Here is a 23,785-nt window from a genome sequence, read left to right on the forward strand (position 1 = left end):
GCCCATGATCACTCTGGATGAACTGCAGAGATCTACAGCTGAGGTGGGAGACTCTGTCCATAGGACAACAATCAGTCGTATACTGCACAAATCTGGCCATTATGGAAGAGTGGCAAGAAGAAAGTCATTTCTTAAAGATATCCATAAAAAGTGTAGTTTAAAGTTTGCCACAAGCCACCTGGGAGACACCAAACATGTGGAAGAAGGTGCTCTGGTCAGATGAAACCAAAATCAAACTTTTTGGCAACAATGCAAAACGTTATGTTTGGGGTAAAAGCAACACAGCTCATCACCCTGAACACACCATCCCCACTGTCAAACATGGTGGTGGCAGCATCATGGTCTGGGCCTGCTTTTCTTCAGCAGGGACAGGGAAGATGGTTAAAATTGACGGGAAGATGGATGGAGCCACATACAGGACCATTCTGGAAGAAAACCTGATGGAGTCTGCAAAAGACCTAAGACTGGGACGGAGATTTGTCTTCCAACAAGACAATGATCCAAAACATAAAGCAAAATCTACAATGGAATGGTTCACAAATAAACATATCCAGGTGTTAGAATGGCCAAGTCAAAGTCCAGACATGAATCCAATCGAGAATCTGTGGAAAGAACTGAAAACTGCTGTTCACAAACGCTCTCCATCCAACCTCACTGAGCTTGAGCTGTTTTGCAAGGAGGAATTGGCAAAAATTTCAGTCTCTTGATGTGCAAAACTGATAGAGACATACCCCAAGCGACTTACAGCTGTAATCGCAGCAAAAGTTGGCGCTACAAAGTATTAACTTAAGGGGGCTGAATAATTTTGCACGCCCAATTTTTCAGTTTTTTATGTTAAAAAAGTTTGAAATATCCAATAAATTACGATCCACTTCATGTTTGTGTCCCACTTGTTGATTCTTCACAAAAAATTACAGTTTTATATCTTTATGTTTGAAGCCTGAAATGTGGCAAAAGGTTGAAAAGTTAAAGGGGGCCGAATACTTTCGCAAAGCACTGTGTGTGTATATATATATATATATATATATATATATATATATATATATATATATATGTATAGAAGAAGCGTACAGTTGCAAAACGCATCGATCTTTAGTGCCCTACTTGACTTCCCATATTCTGTGAGATCGTCACCATCTCACATATGTAAAGTCATGCAATCTTTTTTCAACAATATTGTTGAATATTAATGATGTTGTTAGACTTGCTTTCAATTTCTTATTTTATATAACAGATAACAAAGTTGCATGTTGAGCCCTTTTAAAAGGTTGTGGATTTGTTGTCACCATGTGGTACAATAAAAGTCCCATTGTTACCCCCTACCTTCTTTTTCTCTTTAGTTTAGGAGGTTTGGAGGTGGTTTTCTCTCTATTATTGCCAGTGCTATACAATTCCCGAATGACTTGTCTGGCAACGTTGGATAGATCAGGTTGTCCATGTCTAGGTCCACCTTAGAAGAACCCTTATAATAACCAACCATGTAATATAAGAGTGAAGCACAACTGTCATATCGCCTAGATAATATTAGCAGTTAGTGGATGCTTTGCTACCTTCGAGTCGCACATTTAATTTCCTAAAGCAGACAGAATTTGTCCAGTTCCTCGGCAGAAGAATTTCCCGTCCAATAGAATTCACCAGACTGAAGCAGCAGGAAATTAATGGGGTTTTTATCCGCGCTGCCCTTTCGGAATAAGCAAGAGCTGCTTATTTCCCTCACCCTCCAGAGCTTCATATCTAGATAACCGCCGGTGTCTAAATTGTGGTTTAATACAGAACGAGAGGTGCATGCGGCAGAAGGGAGAGTGTCAGCTGTTTATAGCCTGTTAATTCATTCTCGAGTGTTTACAGTCTTCAAGCTGACAAGACTAGAAGATCTTCCCATTATAAATGGCTAAGGTGTACAAAGCCAGTTAGGTAAGCGTGCTAATGTCATTTACCAATTAAAAGCTTTTACAGTCGCAGAAGGGCTAGAACGACCTCAATTTGGCAGGATTTCATCTGCTAATAGACAATCTCCAGAGAATAACAATAGAAAAGACACTATGTTTTAAGGGGCCGCTAAATCGATCTTGTATGAATACTTACATAAAGCAGACAGATTTTGAAGTATCTCAGCGCGTTCTTGTCAGTGATATCAGCTCAGGCATCTGTCATGCATAACAATAAAATTAAGGCTGGCTCCTACAGTGTCTTTTCAAGGACCATTATAAAGTCTTTGATGGGACGTGTCAGGAAAGCAATATTAGAACCACCATTCCTGACCTGTGTTTTAAGGGAATCTCCAGACATCACCCAATTACCCCCCAAGGTCCTTGGCTTGTCTTTATCCGGCCCTTGGGGCACTATTCCATTCACGGACACCAACAATGGGGTACAATGCCTTTCATGGACACCAAGGGTGGGGTACAATTCCTTTCATGGACACCAAGGGTGGGGTACAATTCCGCCCATGGACACCAAGGGTGGGGCACAATTCCGTCCATGGACACCAAGGGTGGGGCACAATTCCGTCCATGGACACCAAGGGTGGGGCACAATTCCGTCCATGGACACCAAGGGTGGGGCACAATTCCGTCCATGGACACCAAGGGTGGGGCACAATTCCGTCCATGGACACCAAGGGTGGGGCACAATTCCGTCCATGGACACCAAGGGTGGGGCACAATTCCGTCCATGGACACCAAGGGTGGGGCACAATTCCGTCCATGGACACCAAGGGTGGGGCACAATTCCATCCATGGACACCAAGGGTGGGGCACAATTCCGTCCATGGACACCAAGCGTGGGGCACAATTCCGTCCATGGACACCAAGCGTGGGGCACAATTCCGTCCATGGACACCAAGGGTGGGGCACAATTCCGTCCATGGACACCAAGGGTGGGGCACAATTCCGTCCATGGACACCAAGGGTGGGGCACAATTCCGTCCATGGACACCAAGGGTGGGGCACAATTCCGTCCATGGACACCAAGGGTGGGGCACAATTCCGTCCATGGACACCAAGGGTGGGGCACAATTCCGTCCATGGACACCAAGGGTGGGGCACAAATCCGTCCATGGACACCAAGGGTGGGGCACAAATCCGTCCATGGACACCAAGGGTGGGGCACAATTCCGTCCATGGACACCAAGGGTGGGGCACAATTCCGTCCATGTACACCAAGGGTGGGGCACAATTCCGTCCATGGACACCAAGGGTGGGGCACAATTCTGTCCATGGACACCGAGGATGGGGCACAATTCCGTCCATGGACACCAACGGTGGGGCACAATTCCGTCCATGGACACTAACGGTGAGGCACAATTCCGTCCATGGACACCAATGATGGGGCATAATGCCTTCCATTGATACCAATGAAGGGCCAGTATTCCTCCCACTGACACCAATAATTGGGCATAATTCCTGTCGCTGACACAAACAATGGGGTACTATGCCTCCCACTGACACCATCAAAAGGGCACAATTCCTTCCGCTGACACCCACAATGGGGCTCAACTCCTTCCACTGACACCAACAATGTGGCAAAACTCCTTCCATTAACACCAATGATGGAGCAGAATTAATTTCACTGACACGAACGATGGAGCAAAAATCCTCTAACACAAACGATGGGGCACTATCCCTTCCACTGACACTAATAATAGGGCACAAGTCCTCCCACTGACACCAAAGACAGGGCATTATTTACTCCCACTGGACGCCAAGACTTTTTCTACTCTGACAGGCCCAAGTCTGGCCCCCTAAAGTCTGAAGGACAGTAAAATGGCCCTTTATTTAGAAAGTTTGGAGACCCCAAAGCATAGAGCATGTCCTGGCTTTAGTTTAACTTAAACAACACAATAGTGAAGCTTCGTTCATCCAATACATATAACAGTAGGTCAATAAATGGTATATATAATACACAGGTATAGTAGGATTATGGTGATATACACAAAGTAGAGCTGCACGATTATGGCCAAAATGAGAATCACGATTTTTTTGCTTGGAATAAAGATCACGATTCTCTGTGTAACATCTTTTACATTATAAAAAAAATTGGGATAACTTTACGGTTTTGTTTTATTTTTTTTATTCATTAAAGTGTATTAATTGCGTTTGAAAGACTGCTGCGCAAATACAGTGTGACATAAAAATTTACAACAATCACCATTTTATTCTGCAGGGTCTCTGCTAAAAAAAAAAAATATATAAATGTTTGGGGGTTCTAACTACTTTTCTAGGAAAAATAAACTGATTTAACTTGCAAGCAACAAGTGTAGGAAAAAGGTTTAGTCTTTAAGAGGTTAAACTTCCTTCCTCCGGCAGAGGGAAAGAAAAGATACAATGTAATCATTTGTGTTTACAGTTTAGTGGGAGACTAATGCTGATAGGCTTTTGCGGGAGGCTCTTTTTTTTTTTTTTTGACAGCCTCCCTCACAGCTATGTAAAGAATCGAGCAAGTGTCATGTTGAGATCGTCAGGGGGAGTGAATCGCGATCTTGATTCTGTTACGATTAATCGTGCAGCTCTAACACAAAGTGATTAAAAGTGACTTCAGTGCTGTAAACAGGGTCTCCGTATAAGGTGCTTAAGTGGTGCTGTGATGTCAACATGAGCAGCTGCTGGGAAGGAGGAGATAAGTACACCCCCTCCCCAGGACTACAGCTCCCAACATACCTTTTCCTATACAGAGTGTGTGGGCAGGCTCTTGAGAGTCAAGAAAGCAGAACTGTTTTGTTCGGCAAGAAATCAACATATACAGGTGGAGAAAGGCTGGGATAGGCAGGGTTCTGTAGTCCAGCAAGGGAGCACAAGGCAGGGCTGACAAAATGGTTCTAGATTTCAGTGGTCAGCTCCCCACATTAAAGATGAATTCTGGCTGTGCATTTTTTATACATAGTTATACTGATTCAACTTGGATCAATGTAGCTATGTATTTTCCAAGCCTAGCTAAGGCCCCTGGAAGCTGGAAATCAGTGAAGTAGACATCACTACTCCAGTGATCTCCACTTGCTTCAGGGTTCCATGTTAAGCAGTTGTCCTGAAGCATTCTGAACACAGGAGGTTGGCCGTTTGGCACAGGCGCCATTCAGGGAAAGTTTTACATTTTCTGAATGAATGCAAAGTGTTCTCTGATTGGGTGATGACCAAAGTAAATATGTACAAAATATAAACTCGGAAAATCTTCTAAGTTTTTAGCTTACTACTAGACTGACTATATTTAAAGGGATAACAGATTGAGAAATCTGCCCACATTCTGAGTGACAATAGTCCAGCTTTTGTGCTATACATCAGTCTAGATGTCACCCCACTCTCAAAACTCAATCTATCCAAAACCGAACTTATAATTTTTCCTCCACCAGGTGCCCCCTCTCCTGATCGATGGCACAACTATAAACCCATGCCCGCATGTCAAGGCCCTAGGTGTAGTCCTGGACTCTCCTTTAAGAAGAGAAGTCTTTTCACATCAACATGCAGGGAATTGCCCACTTTTTAACAATCAGTTGAGCTGTTTCTGCCCTCCATCTAGACCTGCCCCACCTCCCGCCCCCTGTCCTGCTGTGAGGACAGCGGCGGCCGGGCGGGAGACATGTGAGGACACCCAGGCTGACAAAGTGCCTCTGCCCTTAAGGTACGACTGTGCAGGGGAGGCTGCGAATGAAAGGGGGACTGTAATGTAAGGTAGGAAGGGGGGGGCACTATGACTGCAAGGGTGTGACTACTGAGGGCACTGTGATTTAAGGGGGGGGGGTGATGTGAAGAGGGCTACAATGTAAAGGGGGGTTGTGATGGGATGGGGAACTGAAGACATGGTTGGACTGCTGTAAAGGGGGGTGAAACTGTGATGTAAGGGCTCAATCACACCAGAACTCAGGGCAAGAAATCTGCGTTACGTGGGTGTTTACTTACTATGTTCAAAATGCACTGGGTGTGCAATCTGCTGCAGGCATCAATATATTTCTAATGATACCCCAAATGCTGATTCAAATGCAGTATCCCATATAAATCCCGTACCATGTGGTTTGGTCCAGTGTGTTTATGAAGTAGTGCATGGGCTGAAAATTGGACCACACAATCGCATAAGAATGTGGGCCATATTCCTGTCCGATTCAGGTGTAAACCGGCTTTCAAGGGGGACTGTGGACACTTATGTAAAGAGGGGGCTAAGATATGAAAGGGGGGCAGAGGATACTGATGTAAAAGCAAGGACTGCAATGTAAAGCGGGTTGGGATATGATATGAAAGGGGGGCTGAGGACACGGATGTAAAGGCAGAGACTGTGATTTAAAGCTGGGTTGGGATATGAAGGGGGGGACTGTGGACACTGCTGTAAAGAGGGGGCTATGATATGAAAGGGGGGCTGAGGATACTGATGTAAAGAGGGGGCTATGATATGAAAGGGGGGCTGAGGATACTGATGTAAAAGCAAGGACTGAAATGTAAAGCGGGGTTGGGATATGATATGAAAGGGGGGCTGAGGACACGGATGTAAAGGCAGGGACTGTGATTTAAAGCTGGGTTGGGATATGAAGGGGGGAGCTGAAGACACTGATGTAAAGAGGGGGGGGCTATGATATGAAAGAGGGGCTGAGGATACTGATGTAAAATAGCGTTGGGATATGATATGAAAGGGGGGCTGAGGACACGGATGTAAAGGCAGGGACTGTCATTTAAAGCGGGGTTGGGAAAAGAAGTGGGGGACTGAAGACACTGGTGCAAAGAGGGGGCTATGATATGAAAGAGGGGCTGAGGATACTGATGTAAAGTAGGGTTGGGATATGATATGAAAGGGGGGCTGAGGACACAGATGTAAAGGCAGGGGCTGTGATTTAAAGCGGGGTTGGGATATGAAAGGGGGGGGGGGGGCTGAAGACACTGATATAAAGAGGGGGCTATGATATGAAAAAGGGGCTGAGGATACTGATGTAAAGTAGGGTTGGGATATGATATGAAAGGTGGGCTGAGGACACTGATGAAAAGGCAAAGACTGTGATTTAAAGTAGGGTTGGGATATAAAGGGGGGACTGAGGAAAACTGATGTAAAGAGGGGCTATGAAATGAAGGGGGACTGAGGACACTAATGCAAAGGTGGGGAATGTGATCTAAAGCAGGGTTGTGATACAAAGGGGTAAGATATAGCTCTTTAACTGCAAACAGCAATCACTGATGCATGCTTCGAGGGCAGGCGGGTGCCTCTTTGTAAAGGCTGATTTTAATGTGGTCCCCTTTTCTGGCTAGCAGAACTGAGAGCTGGGATAGAAGGTGTACACACTGGATTAGACAATCTGGACACATGGTATAGAGTAGTGCAGGATTTTTCGTATTGTGTATATTTGGTTTCCATGCCGACGGCATTATGATTATTTTTGAATGGTGTAGTATCTGTCTTGGTTGTGTACATTTCATTTCCTTGAAGCCTAAACTCCAGCTATACACAACTGTTCTGTCACCTACGCCCTCGACGTACTTCCTCTTTCCAAAACATGGATGACAAATTCAATGTCATCACCTTCACATAGTGACTAACATCTGGAGCTTACAGGGATTCTGGCAGGAAAAAAAAACAGCAGACTAGGAACAATGAGTTCTATGCTGGAGGTAAGCAATGTCAAGAGACCCAAGAGTTATAGAACTGCAAGTCACAGGAAAGCAGGTCAGACAGCCACAGGCATGGCTACTAGGGCAGTCCTTCAATGGCTGGGGACTATGGCTTGTTCAACCTTATTCTACATAGCATAGGAGAGCTCCTGTATTATACTAGAAGTAAATAAATGACAATAAAGCGGTCCATAGACTGGTTGAAATTCGGCTGGTTCAGCAGGGAACGTTCGAAGTTTAACCTGTGAGTGGCCATCCCCTTCAGTTGGAAAACTGAAGACTTCATCAGACAGGGTGACAATGCAGGTGAATGTTTTTCACTTAGTCTGCTGGATGGAAAAAAACCCCCACAAATGTATTACTCCATCCACACAAGCAAGGCGTACCCCCCCCCCCCCCCCATTGGTATACTGTATTCTGAGAGCAGGGACTCCCCACTTTCAGAATCCAGATGAGAAATATTTTCCAACAAGCCCAATCGGCCTCTGTCGAACAGGCACAGCCAAACACAGATTTAACTTTTGCAAGACCCTGCTAAACTGGCCAAATTTCAAGCCATCTATAGTCAGTGTGACTGATTTTGTTTCTTAGAGTGCAGCTCCAAGCACCCACCCAACCTGTTCCGGTGGCCCACTACTCTCAGGGGCTGGAGTCCTAGCTTACTATGCAAAGTGTGATTTGGAGCACTACTAAGAGGCCCAAATTTTCGATCAGTAAAAGGAAAGAACCCTGAGCCTAGGCTCCTCCCATGGCATGCCTCTGATGTGTTTCGCCTGGCCCACAGGGCCTAGTCATAGGAGTGACTGGGGTGAAACGTGTCAGAGGTGTGGCCTGGGAGGAGCCTAGGCTAAGGCCACATTCCGTTTACTGATCTAGTACATAGGCTGCTTAAGAGTGCAGCATCTCCGAGTCACACTTTGCATCTATAGCCAGCTTCAAGAGACAGGGACAGAGCGTTGTCTCACTAACAGGAAGTGCCTGAACAAGGAAGTTCATGGCAGGACCACCAGGTATCATTTAATTGAAAGCTACGGTAAAATATTGAAAATTATTTTTGAAATTACATTAATATGTTAAAGCTTATAGAAGATTAGTGATTGGGTTTACACATACTTTAACCACTTGCTGAGCGCGCTATAGTCGAATGACAGCGGGGCCTGGGCAGCACGCTCTATGATCGCAGTGTCTGGAGGACACTGCTGATCACAGATTGAGGTAAAGAGCAAATCAGCGGCTCTTTACTACGTGATCAGCTGTGTCCAATCACAGTGGATCATGGATGTAAACAGAAGCCAGACATCGGCTCTCTTCAAAAAGGGACATGTACACTGAGAACCAGGGCACTGATTATCAGTGTCCTGCTTATTAGTGCACTCCCAAACAGTGCCCACTACTGTTGCCAATCAGTGCCACCTACCAGTGCCCATCAGTGCCACCTACCAGTGCCCATCAGTGCCACCTACCAGTGCCCATCAGTGCCACCTACCAGTGCCCATCAGTGCCACCTACAAGTGCCCATCAGTGCCACCTACAAGTGCCCATCAGTACCACCTACAAGTGCCCATCAGTACCACCTACAAGTGCCCACTACAAGTGCCCATCAGTGCCACCTACAAGTGCCCATCAGTGCCACCTACAAGTGCCCATCAGTACCACCTACAAGTGCCCATCAGTACCACCTACAAGTGCCCATCAGTGCAGCCTCATCAGCGCACATCAGTGAAGGAAAAAAATTACCTGTTTGCAAAATTTAATATCAAACTATGAAAAAGTTTTTGTTTTCAAAATTTTTGAACTTTGTTTTTTTAACAAAAATAAAAACCTAGTGGTGATTAAACATCCCCAAAAGAAAGCTCTATGGGCTCTTCCACACCGGCGCTCCGTATGTCCGTATTTCATCCCATTTTTTGCGGATGAAAAACGGACATAATGCATGTAAATGGGATTGCAGATGTCCGCTGACATCTGATTTTTGTCCTTTCAGTTCTGTTCCGTTTTTTTGGAATGGAACAGAACCCTGTTTTTCTTCCGTTTAAAAAACTGAAAGGACGCAAAATCGTAGGTCAGCGGTGTCATCCGCTGACATCCGCAATCACATAGACATACATTATGTCCGTATATCATCCGCAAACGGATGGGATGATATGCGGACATATGGAGTGGATGACACAAGTGTCATCCGTGTCCGTGAAAAAAAAAAAAAAAAAAGTGCCGCAGCGGAAGAAAAAAAAAAATCGGAGCGGCCGTGTGAAAGAGCCCCATTTGTGGTAAAAAAAAAAAAAAAAAAGAAAATAATTTGTTTTGGTACCACGCAATTGTCATTCATTGCCGGTTCACACACATGCGATGCGGGAACCCTGGGAATCCACTGGGGGGGTCCCGCATTGCACTTGACATACAGGCAGTTCACACTGCCATATGCGAATCGCTGGGAGTGTAAAAAAAAAAAAAAGTTAACGACATCCCCAGATCAGTTCGCATATCGCAGTGCGAACTGTCAGTTCAGAATCGCATAGGTGTAAATACCCATGTGATCCGATTCTGGTGCGGACCAAAAGGGTCCTCTGCGACTTTAGTCCGAATGCGAAGCAAATTCAGCTATACAATCTGCATGGCTGAATTTGCAACGCACAGACATCGCATGTGATGAAGCGGCACTCAAAGTGCGACAGCACTGACAGCTGAAAATTGGCCTGGGCAGGAAAGGGGTAAAATGCTCAGTAGGCAAGTGGTTAATGATTGCTTTGTTAGTAAAAATGACATAGTCAAGATGGGGTGTGCAGATCCCAAAGAGGAGAGCACGGTGAGCGACTCTTTTTGCACAAAATAAGAAATGGCATTTTCTACGCATTGCACCCATTCAGACTTTCTTCCATTCTCCAACGGGTACGTTTTATATTACATGCATGTATCAGTCCATGCTGCAGCATAGCAACCAATCCGATCATAGCTCTGCAGTAAAGGAAGAACCTGGCTGGTTGCTGTGGGGTAATAGAGCCTGAGCCTATTTTTTGCCTCGGGCACTTTTGATAAACGAGCGAAAAACACTGCTAGGATAAGAAGAATTGGATTTCTTACGAAATTTCTCAGAGGAATGTGCACTAACCTCTTTGTGTGAATGCAGTCTGCGCACATCTTGTACAGGAATACACTGAACAATGCATCCACTGCTCTCTGTACGCCTCTTTGATTAGATCTGAATAGAGGGGGCTAATGTGGAAATCGGAGTGAAGGAATCTGGAACAATGCTACCTTTATGTAAACACTAAAGTGAACTCGGGCTTCCGATGAGTAGGCAGCATGAAAAGATTAGCTTGAATTCAGGGCACATTGCAGGGGCTGATATATCATTCAGGTGCTAAGCTGAAAGCACACTGGGCCCCATAATAGCGGTTACATAATGCATTATTGGTGCAGATGTTTTCATCAGAGATTTAATGGACAATCCACACCATTTGAAAAGGGAGACATTTCAGGTGCGTTTCGCTTTGGTCGCGTTGCCATTGTTCTATAAGTGGAGGCGGAAAAATATGTGGGTGTGGTTCAAATATCTTGTCGTCTATCCCAGAAGGTCAAAAAATATTTTTAGCTTAAAAATGAAATTCACCAATTTGTGAATGTGCCATTCAGTTATATTATTAAAGTTGTATTATAAGGGCGGCACAGTGGTGTAGTGGTTAGCACTTTCACCTAGCAGCAAGAGGGTCGCTGGTTCAAATCCCAACCATGACACTACCTGCTTGGAGTTTGCATGTTTTCCCTGTGCCTGCGTGGGTTTCCTCCGGGTACTCCGGTTTCCACTCCAAAGACATGCTGGTAGGTTAACTGGATCCTATATAAAATTGGCCCTATTATGTATGAATGTGAGTTAGGGATCTTAGATCATTGTACGCTCCTTGAGGGCAGGGACTGATGTGAATGTACAACATATATGTAAAGCGCTGAGTAAATTGACAGCGCTATATAAGTACCTGAAATAATAATAATAATAATTAAGAGTGCAGCATCTCCGAGTCACACTTTGCATCTATAGGCAGCTTTAAGAGACAGGGACAGAGCGTTGTCTCACTAACAGGAAGTGCCTGAACAAGGAAATTCATGGCAGGATCACCATGAATTATAATCATTATACACAATTTATTTAGCGTCAACAATTTGCGCAGCACTTTACAACATGAGGGCAGACAGTACAGTTACAATACGGGAGGAATCAGAGGGCCCTGCTCGTTAGAGCTTACAATCTAGAAGGATCCAGCACTTCAGTGCATGGGGAGAACCCCTTTATCTCACATGCCAACAATGGTGGAAGGTAATCAGGCAGGATCTTTATTGCAGAGGAAGACACATAGCTCAATACAGTATACAATTTCGGCATCTGCACGCATGGAAGGGACTTAATCTTGGCCCAGCCAATTGAAACAGCTAAAGATCAGAAACCTAGAGGAAGACCAGCTAAAGATCAGAAACTTGGAGGAAGACCAGCTAAAGATCAAAAACCTGGAGGAAGACCAGCTAAAGATCAGAATCCTGGAGGAAGACCAGCTAAAGATCAGAAACCTGGAGGAAGACCAGCTAAAGATCAGAAACCTGGAGGAAGACCAGCTAAAGATCAGAAACCTGGAGGAAGACCAGCTAAAGATCAGAAACCTGGAGGAAGACCAGCTAAAGATCAGAAACCTGGAAGAAGACCCACTGAAGAGGTCAGCCACTGGAGAGGGATCTCCAGGACCCCCCGCACCACTGGAATGAAGACAAGTTCTGTTTTAAGCTGGCCATACATTGGCAGGTACCTGTTGAACCAACTGAAATGCGCTCAGTGGGTAGCTCCTGGCCACCCACTGTTTTGTCGAAGGAGCCCTGCTGTAAAATTTTCAGCCAATGAAGGCTGCTTCCATGGCTGGATTTACATCACAGGAGCCTATAGGCAGAGAATTCTGAAGCGTCCCTGCAAAGTTCTAGGAGAATGCAACATTTCGGTAAAGAACAAACTAAAGGCAAACAAATGCAATTTTACTCAAATTTTTGGTTAAATATAAAAGACGTGGTTGCACTGAGTAAATAGATACCCAACATGTCAAACCTTCAATCTGTGTGCACCCGTGAAATGGCAACATACTTTGTTACATAGTTAGTCAGGTTGAAAAAAGACACAAGTTCATCTGGCTCAACCAATAAAAAAAAAAAAAAAAAAAACAGTAAAGAAAACCCACCCATACAATCCCATATACACAATCCTATACCCACAGTTGATCCAGAGGAAGGTGAAAAAACCCCAGCAAAGCATGATCCAATTTGCTACAGCAGGGGAAAAAAATCCTTCCTGATCCCCCCCCCCCCCCAAGAGGCAATCAGATATTCACTGGAACAACTTTACCTATAAATATTAGTACCCACCTATATTATGTACACCCAGGAAAGAATCCAGGCCTTTTTTAAAGCAATCTAGTGAGCTAGCCAGAAGCACCTCTGGAGGGAGTCTATTCCACATTTTTCACAGCTCTCACTGTAAAGAAACCTTTCCGTATTTGGAGATGAAATCGGTTTTCCTCTAGACGTAAAGAGTGCCCCCTTGTCCTCTGTGTTGACCTTAAAGTGAATAACTCAACACCAAATTCCCTATATGGACCCCTTATGTATTTATACATGTTGATCATAACCCCTATTAATCTCCTCTTCTCATGGGAGAATAAATTCAGTTTCTCTAATCTTTACTCATAGCTGAGCTCCTCCATGCCTCTTATCAGTTTGGTTGCCCTTCTCTGCACTTTCTCCAGTCCCCCGATATCCTTTTTAAGAACTGGTGCCCAAAACTGAACTGCATATTCCAGGTGAGGTCTTACTAATCATCTGTACAGAGGCAAAATTATATCTCTCTCTATAGAGTCCATGCCTCTCCTAATGCAAGAAAGGACTTTGCTTGCTTTGGAAACCGCAGCTTGGCATTGCATGCTATTAATTCAGTACACTATATTTTTTTATAGGGAAAGCTTCAAAAGCCCCATTTACAGGTCATTCATTTAGTGTTACAGAGGAGGTCTGGTGCTAGAATTATTGCTCTTATTCTGGCGTACGCAGCAATATGTAACGTGTATCGCAATCAACTTTTTCATGTGTAAGAGCCCCCAAAGTGTGCATTAATGATCGTACGTGTGTATATGTGGGGGGCCTCAACATTCTTTAGTTGGGGGGGGGGGGGGGTTATGTGCTTGGGTGTAACGTCATTCATTTTGCAAGAAAATCATTTATTTTTTTTGCATCACATAAGGGACAAAAAGTCCCCTATGTGATGATTTTTAGGTGACAGGTTGTCTTTAAAGTGGAGTTCCACCCTAAAATTATACTTCCCTCCATCTTCTCGCTCCGGGTCACCTGAAAAACAAATGGATAATCGCAATTTTTTTTTTTTACTTACCTCGTATAGAAGAAAATATACTTACCTTACTTCCTTCTTCCTCCCCTCGGCCGCCACGGCCCGTCGTCACTTCCTTGCTTTGCAATGATTCCTGGGAGCTGAACGTCATCGCTCCCAGGAATCAATGCACCTGCACCGGCCCCCCGACGTCAGTTCCGGTGCGCGCGCGTCATTCCCTTCTAAACAGCTTCTGGGCATGCCCAGAAGCTGTGGAGGAATGACGCGTGCGCACTGGAAGTGACGGCGGGGCCGGTGCAGTGCATCGTGGGACCGAAGAAGACAGAAGAGGACGCAGAAGAGGGACGCAGCGCTGGACAATACTTTTTCAAGGTAAGTGCAACCCGGAACAGATCAGAGGCTAGCCATTGTGGAATGTACTAGCCCTGACTGTCCCAGGGGTATTTTTATAAAAAAAAAAATGTCCCAGGGTGGAACTCCGCTTTAAAGCGGAGTTCCACCCTCAAAAATGTTTTTTTAGATAAAAATACCCCCGGGACAGTCAGGGCTAGTGCATTTAAGCAACGATAGCCTCTGAAATGTCCCGTTTCACGTACCTTTTAGAAGAAATACTTACCTTGAAAATGTCTTGTCCAGCGCTGCCATCTCAGGTGTGGGCAGCTGAAGCCAGGGCGTACTCTTCGGTGACGTCGGAGTCCCAGAATGCCGTGCTCGTCCCTTCCAGTGCAAGCGCGTCATCTCTGCACAGCTTCTGGGAATGCCCAGAAGCGGTTTAGCAGGGAATGCCGCGCCTGCATCGGAAGTGATGAGCGGGGCCGGTGCAGGCGCATTGACTCCTGGGAGCGATGACGTTCAGCTCCCAGGAGTCATCGCAATCCGGAAGACACGGCGCGGGCCGCAGAGGGAGGAAATGGAAGGAAGGTGAGTATATTTTCTTCTAGAACAAGGTAAGTGACCAAAAAAAAATAAATAAATCCGGAGCATCCATTTCTTTTTCAGGTGACACTCAGCAAGCGGATGGCCCAAAATCTATTTTTTCGATTTTGAGGCCGGAACTACGCTTTAATGATTCATTACACATCCAACACTATGCCAGTGCGCTCTTCAGTTTCTAGTCTGTTGCCCTGCAAAGCACAGGTTCACTTTATCATCATAATCCTGATGGTGACAGATGACCCTATTAAAATAAAAACAAAAATCTCCATAGTTATACGTTGTACATTCTCACCTTTCTATGCTGCTCATAATTTCGAATAAAGTCACGTAGTTGCTCCTCTCGGCTTTCTAGGGTGGAATACAGCTGCTCCATTTGGCTCACCAGGTCGGCCTTTTCCGACTTTAATCTCCTGCGATCTGCCTTCATGGCTGCAAAACAGGACGGAGAAATAGCTATAAATATTTAATACACGATGCAAAAACACAGTCATGCCGCAACTGCAAAAACCTGTTGAGGAGGTTTCACAGGCCTGCGGTATTATAATGTGAAAAAAGGATGCTGTGACCATCTGACAACAGCTCTTATTTTTAGAACATTCAAAATGGAATTGGATTGCTATGATCGCCAATATGATTTTCCCTTTTTATATAATCAATTTTCACCCTATGAAAAGCACAAACTTTAGTCTTATATACAGGTGCATCTCATAAAATTAGAATATCATCAAAAGGGTCATTTATTTCAGTAATTCAATTCAAAAAGTGAAACTCATATTTTATATAGATTTGTTACACAGTGATATATTTCAAGCATTTCTTTCTTTTAATTTTAATGATTATGGCTTACAGCTAGTGACAACCCAAAATTCTGTATCCCTGAAAACTTGCATATTACATAAGACCAATAAAGGATTTTTAATACAGAAATGTTGGCTTACTGAAAGTATGTCCATGTACAGTTTAGGATGCACTCAATACTTGGTCGGGCTACTTTTGCATGAATTATTGCATTAATGCGGCGTGTCATGAAGGCGATCAGCCGGTGGCACTGCTGAGGTGTTATGGAAGCCCAGGTTGCTTTGATAGTGGCTTTCAGCTCATCTGCATTGTTGGGTCTGGTGTCTCATCTACCTCCTGACAATACTCCACAGATTCTCTCTATTCTCTCTATGGGGTTAAGGTCAGGCGAGTTTGCTTGGCAATCAAGCACAGTGATACCATGATTATTAAACCAGGTATTGGAATTTTAGGCAGGTGCCAAGTCCTGCTGGAGAATTAAATCAGCATCTCCATAAAGCTGGTCAGCAGAGGGAAGTGTAGCACTGCCCCCTTGAGGGCTGCTGGATAATACACTTTTGGGTCCCCCTGGGTTACCGTTAGCATCTCTGATGATGCAGCCAGGCTGCGGATTCACCCTGCCACTAGGTGAATTTGGATTAAAGCCCCGTACACACGTACTGATCGTCGGCCGAACGATCGGCCGTCTTTTGTCCAGGGCTGTCGTGTCTGTTGAAAACTGCAAAAGACTGCACACGAATTTTGTCGGCCAACAACAGCCGACTGCAGAAGTGATGTCATGTGATGGTTAACTTTCCTTGTCTTTTTTCTTTTCTGAGCATGCCCAGTCTTGCTAATCTGCTGTCTGTCGGCCGAAATCTGTACTGACTGGCGAACAATCGGCCGTTCTGGTGACGGCCAACAAATATTTTAAAGTCTGCACGACAGATTCTGTTCGGCCGAAAATGCGCTGTCGGCTGTCGAAAGCATCATACTAACAAGCCTACAATCGGCCGATCGGTCGGCGGCCGAATATTTACGGCCGACAATCGGTACGTGTGTACGGGCCTTAAGTCTCTATCCGGATGATTTGATGAACTAAGTTCTCTTCAAGACACTCTCCTAGTATCCTCTTTCTTGACCACTGACACCCGTCCACTGACTATCCTACTCAGGGGTGGCCCCCCCTCAGGTCAGTATCCTTGAAACGATCCCCTGTACTCACAATACTGTTTTTCTAGAGTTTCCAGTGTCTCCCCCCCCCCCCCGCCCAGTCTGCTTTCCTGGACCTCTGGGTTCAGCTCCGTTCCTCTGGCCCTCAGGATGACCTCCTGGTGCCACCACTGCTACAGAGGAGGAGGCAGCCGCCACCCTCCCTCCAGGACTCTGCTCACCATTCAAAGACCCCACATCAATAATCACAAACCAGGCGCTCCTGGGGTGCCTTTAGGGTGGAGGGATAGAAATAAGCCTATGAGGCTCCCCAGCGTTTTTTCTGCTGCTAGCCAACGAGCATAGGAAGGGTGCTGATACAGACAAAAGTATATGAGGAAGGCAGCGCATGAACCACACTGGGATGCAATGGATAAAGAAGTCAGGTGAACATCCAGTATAGAAAGGGTTAAGAGTTTATTGGTATTGATAACCGAAAAACAAAGTACATAAACCAGGGTGGAACACAAGCTATTTGGAGGTCATGGCAACCATATAGCTCGTGTTTCACCCTGGTTCCTGGTGTTTCCCCGCAAGTGGTGCCTGTCCGGAACTACAGCAGAGTCCTTTCATCCTCACGCCGGCTGGTTTCCGGCTTTGTGCACACACTGCTCAGCGGTCCTGAGAGACTGACCTTCTCGCACTCGTGTTGCTTGCTGCCAGGTGCCGTTGTCCACTCCAGCCCAGGGGGATGTAAGCATTTTATGTTCTTTGTTTTTCGATTATCAATACCAATAAACAGTTAACCCTTTCTATACTGGATGTTCACCTGACTTCTTTATCCATTGCATCCTGGTGTAGTTCATGCGCTGCCTTCCTCATGTACTAAAGACCCCACAGCACATGTGCTCCTGGCTTTTATACAGTATCCCAGAATGCACTGAGACAGCCTGTCTGTACCAATCACCAGGACTGTATCAAAGCCTATGTATCCATTGGTCAGGTTTCCTCCCACTGTCCAACATGCCTCCCTATTAGACCAGTGTGAAACACCCTCTAGACTCAATGAATCACATACTGAGCACACTGAGCAGACCTAACTCACAGATCCAGCTCTCTGGTAGGCAGAAAGCAATATAGATTTGCCTGCTGCTCCTCTGATAGGCAGACAGAGCCAAAAGCTATATTCTCTCACTAGCACCTACCTAGGAGGGTGCTACAGAAGCATGAAGTGCTCTAGAATTTCCTGCTAGAGGGCTGCGCTGACTTTGGACTTGATAAAACACAGTGGACCAACACCAGCAGATGACATGGCTTCCCATATCCCCATGGTTTCTAATGGCATAATTCACACCAGTGCTTGCAGTTCCAGTTTAAAAAAAAAAAAAAGTAGAATACATGCTGCATTTTTCCCGTACTGGAATGCTGCAACACGCACTGGAACACACGTCATTTAAGGTTAAGAAAAAGGGAGGAAAATGCACTGGACTGCAGCAAAAATGCACCAAAAACACGCATGCAGAAAAGCATCTGGAACACATCCAGACTGTGTTTCTATGGTGTGAACTGGCCCTTACACTCACAACAGTCCTTGATCTAAAGATCTTATACTATGCATATGCTTGGTCTGTAGGCAGGTGTAGTCTATTTTCTCCACTGCAGGTGGCGCTTGTCTGCAGCAGCAATGCAGATGGGGGAGGAAGGAGTGGAAAGGAACCGGATTCCTCTATAGTTTCCTTGATCACAGGGAGGAAGCTGATTGGATGCTGGCACCCCATGTGAATTTGGTGGCCATCTTGAGTCAGGCAGAATCTATTTTAGACTCTGGCTCCTGGGTTTGGCATGCATTTTGGGAGTGGCTAGTCTAGGGACAGGTCACCCGTCTGACAGGGACAGTGCCTAGAGCCAGGGGAAGCATAGGGACCATGCCAATCCTCTGGAAAGCCGCCCTTTTGGCTATGGACTGGCCAGGTCTCTTCTCATGGCAGACGCTGTCTGCATCTTTGGGTCTCCAGTCTACTGTCTTATCACCTTTGTAAGTGCCCTGGGTTGCCTCCCTACTGGGCCTGTTGTGCACTGCTGAGGTACCTTCTTGTGCCTCCACAGCTTTCACATGCAGGCCACGCACAGCTCTGTACCACCTGGCTCCACCAAGGTCGGTCTGAAAACCGAAGGAGCCAGATGAAAAATTCTCAGCTAAACAGTCAATCAGATGCAGTCACGGTTTGTGTATTCTGACAGTTGCCATCAGGGGAGTTTCTTTCATTCAAGCCATATAAATGGGGGTACTCAGAAAATCTGTATGGATAACAGAACTTCCTTGGAGCCACAACAAGGAAATCTCCATCTGCTGCCTAAGCAGCCGTCATCGGTGAGATGAAAAAACATCATTTGCAATCTGTCCTTTGACCACATCCTACCCACAGAACCTGACATTAGAAAACATTTCAGGAATCCATAGAGAAAGCATACCTTCCAACTTTTTGAAATGAGGGACACGTATTATTTGTTTTTTTTATTGGTTGAGCCAGATGGACTTGTGTCTTTTTTCAACCTGACTAACTATGTAACTATGTATTAGCAAAAGTATGTAGTCATAGGACATAGCCCCTGCCACGTCCCCTAGAAAGAGAATTATACAACAAAATAGTACTCACAAGTGCTTTTTTTTCCCACTACTGTTTCTTTATACTAGCTTATAACATTTACAAATGCAGCAATTTAGAAATTGGATGAAAGGTTTGGAACTGAAAAACACTTTTTGAAAGATAAAAAGTACATTTTATACACAACTATATAGATAAGACCAAAATGAGGGACAAATGAGGAAAAATGGACTTTGTTCGAAATCCAGGACAGTCCCTTGAAAACAGGGTGTGACGGTATTCACCGTCACTGGAGGTGAGGAGCAGATACTTAATGGTTTGAATTGCTTCAGATGGGACAGTAATATTTGTCAACCATATCTTCATATAGAAATATGAAGATTTAATACCACCTTACACAGTGTATTCCATGTGCTTGTCTGTGAGAGAGACACACAGACTGTCATTGGCAGACTTCCCTATTGTTTGTGTATTGGGAGGGAATGTGGATTGTGCCTGTCTCATTGTTAAATGTTAATGACCTCACATTGTTCTGTCTGCCTTAAGATAAGCTTATTATGGGATGTATATGTGGATTGGCTGCTAAGGGGGAGGGGTGGTTGTCCCACAGTGTATATCTTTGTGTACACTGTATGGGAGTGTAAAACTCTGTTTTCATTGGATTGTGAATGTCAGGGCCTTTTTTCAACAAGGTCCACCTGGGCGGTAACCTTGTGGGGAAAAAACTGTATAAAAGTCTGTTTCTTGTTCAATAAAGTTGAGTTATACTTCACCCTCAATCTAGAGTCCTGTCTCTCATTGGGGGAATATGCTACAAGGGATTGCTATGTCCTTCATACTCCCTTGGATAATCAGTAAGCTCTTGTAAGAACTTGTGTAAGAGCTTGTTCCTGTTGCACTCTCTGGGGAAAGAGGTTCACCCACGGGAACCTGGAGCCTTGTCGTAGGTCCAGGATGGGTAGGAGACGGGGAGACCCTAACCAAGCTGCGGAAGTTCGTGGGGTCTGAAGTGGTTATGGTGTAGGGTGGAGTGCTTGGAGCCCTCGGGAAGCACTAGGAGCATCAGTCAACGGAGGTGCCCGGTCGGGGTGACGGTTGATCCATTACACCGGGACAGTTGGGAACAATGGGAAAGGGTGTTGGTAAAACGTCATACCACCAGCGTTGCGTGCAAAGGGTCTGGGCAAGAAATAACGTCTGGTTCACCTATCAACCCGGGTCTGTGAGCAGAGGACAAACTAGCCATTGTATATACAATGCTGCCATCCACACCGAAAATCTGCACAGCAGCAAGGGATTGGTTGCTAACTTTCAGCACCAAACTTTCTACAATCACAGTTAAAAAAAAAGAAAAGAAAGGTTAAAAATAAATTGCTTCTGAATAGAACAGCACATTACTGGCAGCTGATATTTTCACTGAAGTTCAGTCAAGCTTTCTTGCTGTTCTTTAGCTTGTAATCCATTCTTACATGAATGGGCTCTAAAATCAATAATGGATATGCTGCAGATATTGTACAGCCAATCTGTCCCTCACCCCGCTGTGGACATGGCTTTGGTAAAAGCTGGGGGAATAGAGCAATGCATGATGGATATTCCTCTGATGTTTTAAATTCAGCATCAGTAGAGATAGGTCAAAGAAGCTGTTTTGCCCAAGTCCTTGTCTTTTTCAGCTTTGTGTGGTGAGAATTATAGACATTGTATATTTCTGGCAAGACCCTTTGGTCCTTTACACATTCTGCTCATTCCAGTCTAGACCAAGATGAATGCTAACAATGCAGAACGCTCAAACTAGAGTTTTGTAACATTTGCGCTATAACGAGACACAAGATGTATTACACAACAAGGATCACTAAATTATTACCATAGGTCAGGGATCCTCAAACTACGGCCCTCCAGCTTTTGCGGAACTACACGTCCCACGAGGCATTGTAAAAATTCTGACATTCACAGACATGACTAGGCATGATGGGAATTGTAGTTCCTGAACTGGAGGGCAATAGTTTGAATACCCCTGCCATAGGTGATTACCATTTCTGTCTCACTCAACCAGCCTTTTCTTGAAAGAGAATATATAATGGCGTTAGTCGCCAACAGTACCTGCGCAAATGGCAAAAAAATATATAAATATGTAACCGTGTAAAATCCTATACAAAGACATTTTTTAAATAAATAAACCATAAAGTGCAACATATAGGAGTGAACCATATAAAAGAGCAGCAGCTGAATCGTAAAAACGTATGAATGGTATAAATACACCTGCTATGGTGTACAAAGCCACGCTCATCTAAAGTGCACTGTGTGTAATAAGATTGTCAACCGTTATGAGCTATTGACAAATAAAATTGCATGTAAATATATAAATATAAATAAAGTTCTTTCAACAATTGATTCAAAGTGCATAAGCAAATATAAAATGCATCAACAATAGGTGAATAAATATAAAGTGCATCAGTAATAAGTGAATGAATCACAAATAAAGTCCCATACACCAACAGATTTAGTGCAGTCTCTAAAAGATTATTCCACATAAAATCAGAACTTCAATGCCTTCACCACACGGACACCCAATGTGTGAAAAGGCTTACCAAAAAGCTTCGACCCCTTGATTATAGGGGGTCAGTATAGGCAGAATGAAAATCAAAATCCAGAGTAGATCTCAGCCCTCCTGAAGGGATCCAGCTTACAATCGCCTGTAGACAGATGTACTCCAAACTCCTTAGCCAGCCCCATGCTCCTCAGCAGTAAAATAAAGGAATGGCCAATATGGTGAGGTACGCTCAAGCAATTTTATTAAAAATAAGGTAGATGCACTTACATTAGAACAGGAAAAATGGGCATTGATTCAAACAAATTTCTGGGGATGACGGGTCCACATCTCAAAGCGTTTCATCCGTTTCCGAAAATAGCATGGCAGTGTGATTGCACTCCTAGAGTCCCGACCGGTTTCGATAGCTCACAGGCCGTCGTTGTCAAGGGTCACCCTATACAGCCTGGCCATCTAGTGCCCAAACAGGCAGTTGCCCAGACAATTTACAATCCCTAAGCTTTCCCTCCTCGTCAGGAACCTTTCCCTGCTGCTCGTTCTGTCCCTACCAGTAGAGGTACCTGTTCCTACTCTACCAACTCACAAATGCCCAACCAAACCTGGGAGCCAGGGCCTTAAAAAGGCTCTGCCTGACCCAAAGTGGCTGCCAGAGTCACATGGGGCAGCAGCATCCAATGGGATAGATTCCCCAGTGATCCAGGAAACCATAGAGGAACCCTGTTCCTCCTGACTTCCTCTCTAATTTCAGTGCCAATGTGGGAGAGCACCATCTACAGTGGAGAAAGTAGACTGCACCTGCCTATATACATATCCAAGTCTTGAAATCTCTTGTAATCTTCTACAAGGCAGCACCAACACTGAAGAAGAAAAGGGCACTCTAAACCTTTCGGGGCGCTACTGCCTTGCTGGGGAAGATTCACTGTAGGGCCTAATGATGACCTCACCAATGTGTATTTACTGTAGGGCCCAATGATGACCTCATCAATTCTTATTTACTATAGGGCCCAATGATGACCACATCAATGTGTTCAGCACTTTCATTGTCCAGTCACAGTCTTATTTATTATTATTTATTTATTTCAGGTACTTATATAGCGCTGTCAATTTACGCAGCGCTTTACATATAGTAGTGTCGTGATTGGGATTCGAAACAAGCAACCCTCTTGCTGCTAGGTGATTCCTGGACCAGACTGTACTGTGTAGGTGCAGAATAGTCTGCAGAGAGGTCTGCAAAGCTCACATATTGTACACACATGTATTACAACTATGCATTTAGCAGTGTGAAATTCAGTTTCAAATAAGTTAGGGCAGAAAACCCCATATCTACCGAGAAATTGTTGGAGACTGGAAAAAGCTATAGGCCTTGGCTCATACTATCTGCATGGAGTTTGCATGGTCTCCCTGTGCTTGCATGGGTTTCCTCCAGGTGCTCTGATCTCCTACCATACATCAAGGACATGCTGGAAAGTTAATTGGCTCTTGTATAAAGTTTGCCCAAGTATGACATTCAACTAAGCGCACCCAAGATGGCTGCCTCACCATCTGCCCCAACAGCAGATAAAGAATTTTGTGCCTCCAGGGAGAAAAGTCTAATTAAAGATTAAATTAAAAGGAATTTATGTCAATGGTATTTTTTTTAATAAAATTTCATCCTTTATGACTTTCATCAAGTGAGAGAATTGAAGTTTCATAGCTTTCTTTGAATTAGTCTGAGATCCAGTCTTAACTTGCACCTACATTCCAGTTCTATATTTATGATAAAATTAAAGAATGTGTTTATATTTTGCTAGGCTGTTTGCTGTGAAACCTGCTAAAAACA

The 23,785-nt window shown here is 44.6% G+C and overlaps 1 protein-coding gene across 5 annotated transcripts in view; it reads right to left on the reverse strand.

Moving 5' to 3' along the window:
- The window catches only part of LOC309567856 (kazrin-like), a 228,340-nt gene that overhangs the window by 90,483 nt on the left and 114,072 nt on the right, over positions 1 to 23,785 (reverse strand). For all 5 annotated transcript variants that reach the window (XM_082273358.1, XM_082273356.1, XM_082273357.1 and 2 more), the window contains exon 3: positions 15,179 to 15,315. In XM_082273358.1, coding sequence (XP_082129484.1) covers positions 15,179 to 15,315 — 137 coding nt within the window. The remainder of the gene's footprint in view (positions 1 to 15,178; positions 15,316 to 23,785) is intronic.

This window comes from Pelophylax lessonae (genome assembly GCF_965119305.1).
Source record: "Pelophylax lessonae genome assembly, chromosome: 12".
In the NCBI taxonomy this organism is placed as follows: Eukaryota; Metazoa; Chordata; class Amphibia; order Anura; family Ranidae; genus Pelophylax; species Pelophylax lessonae.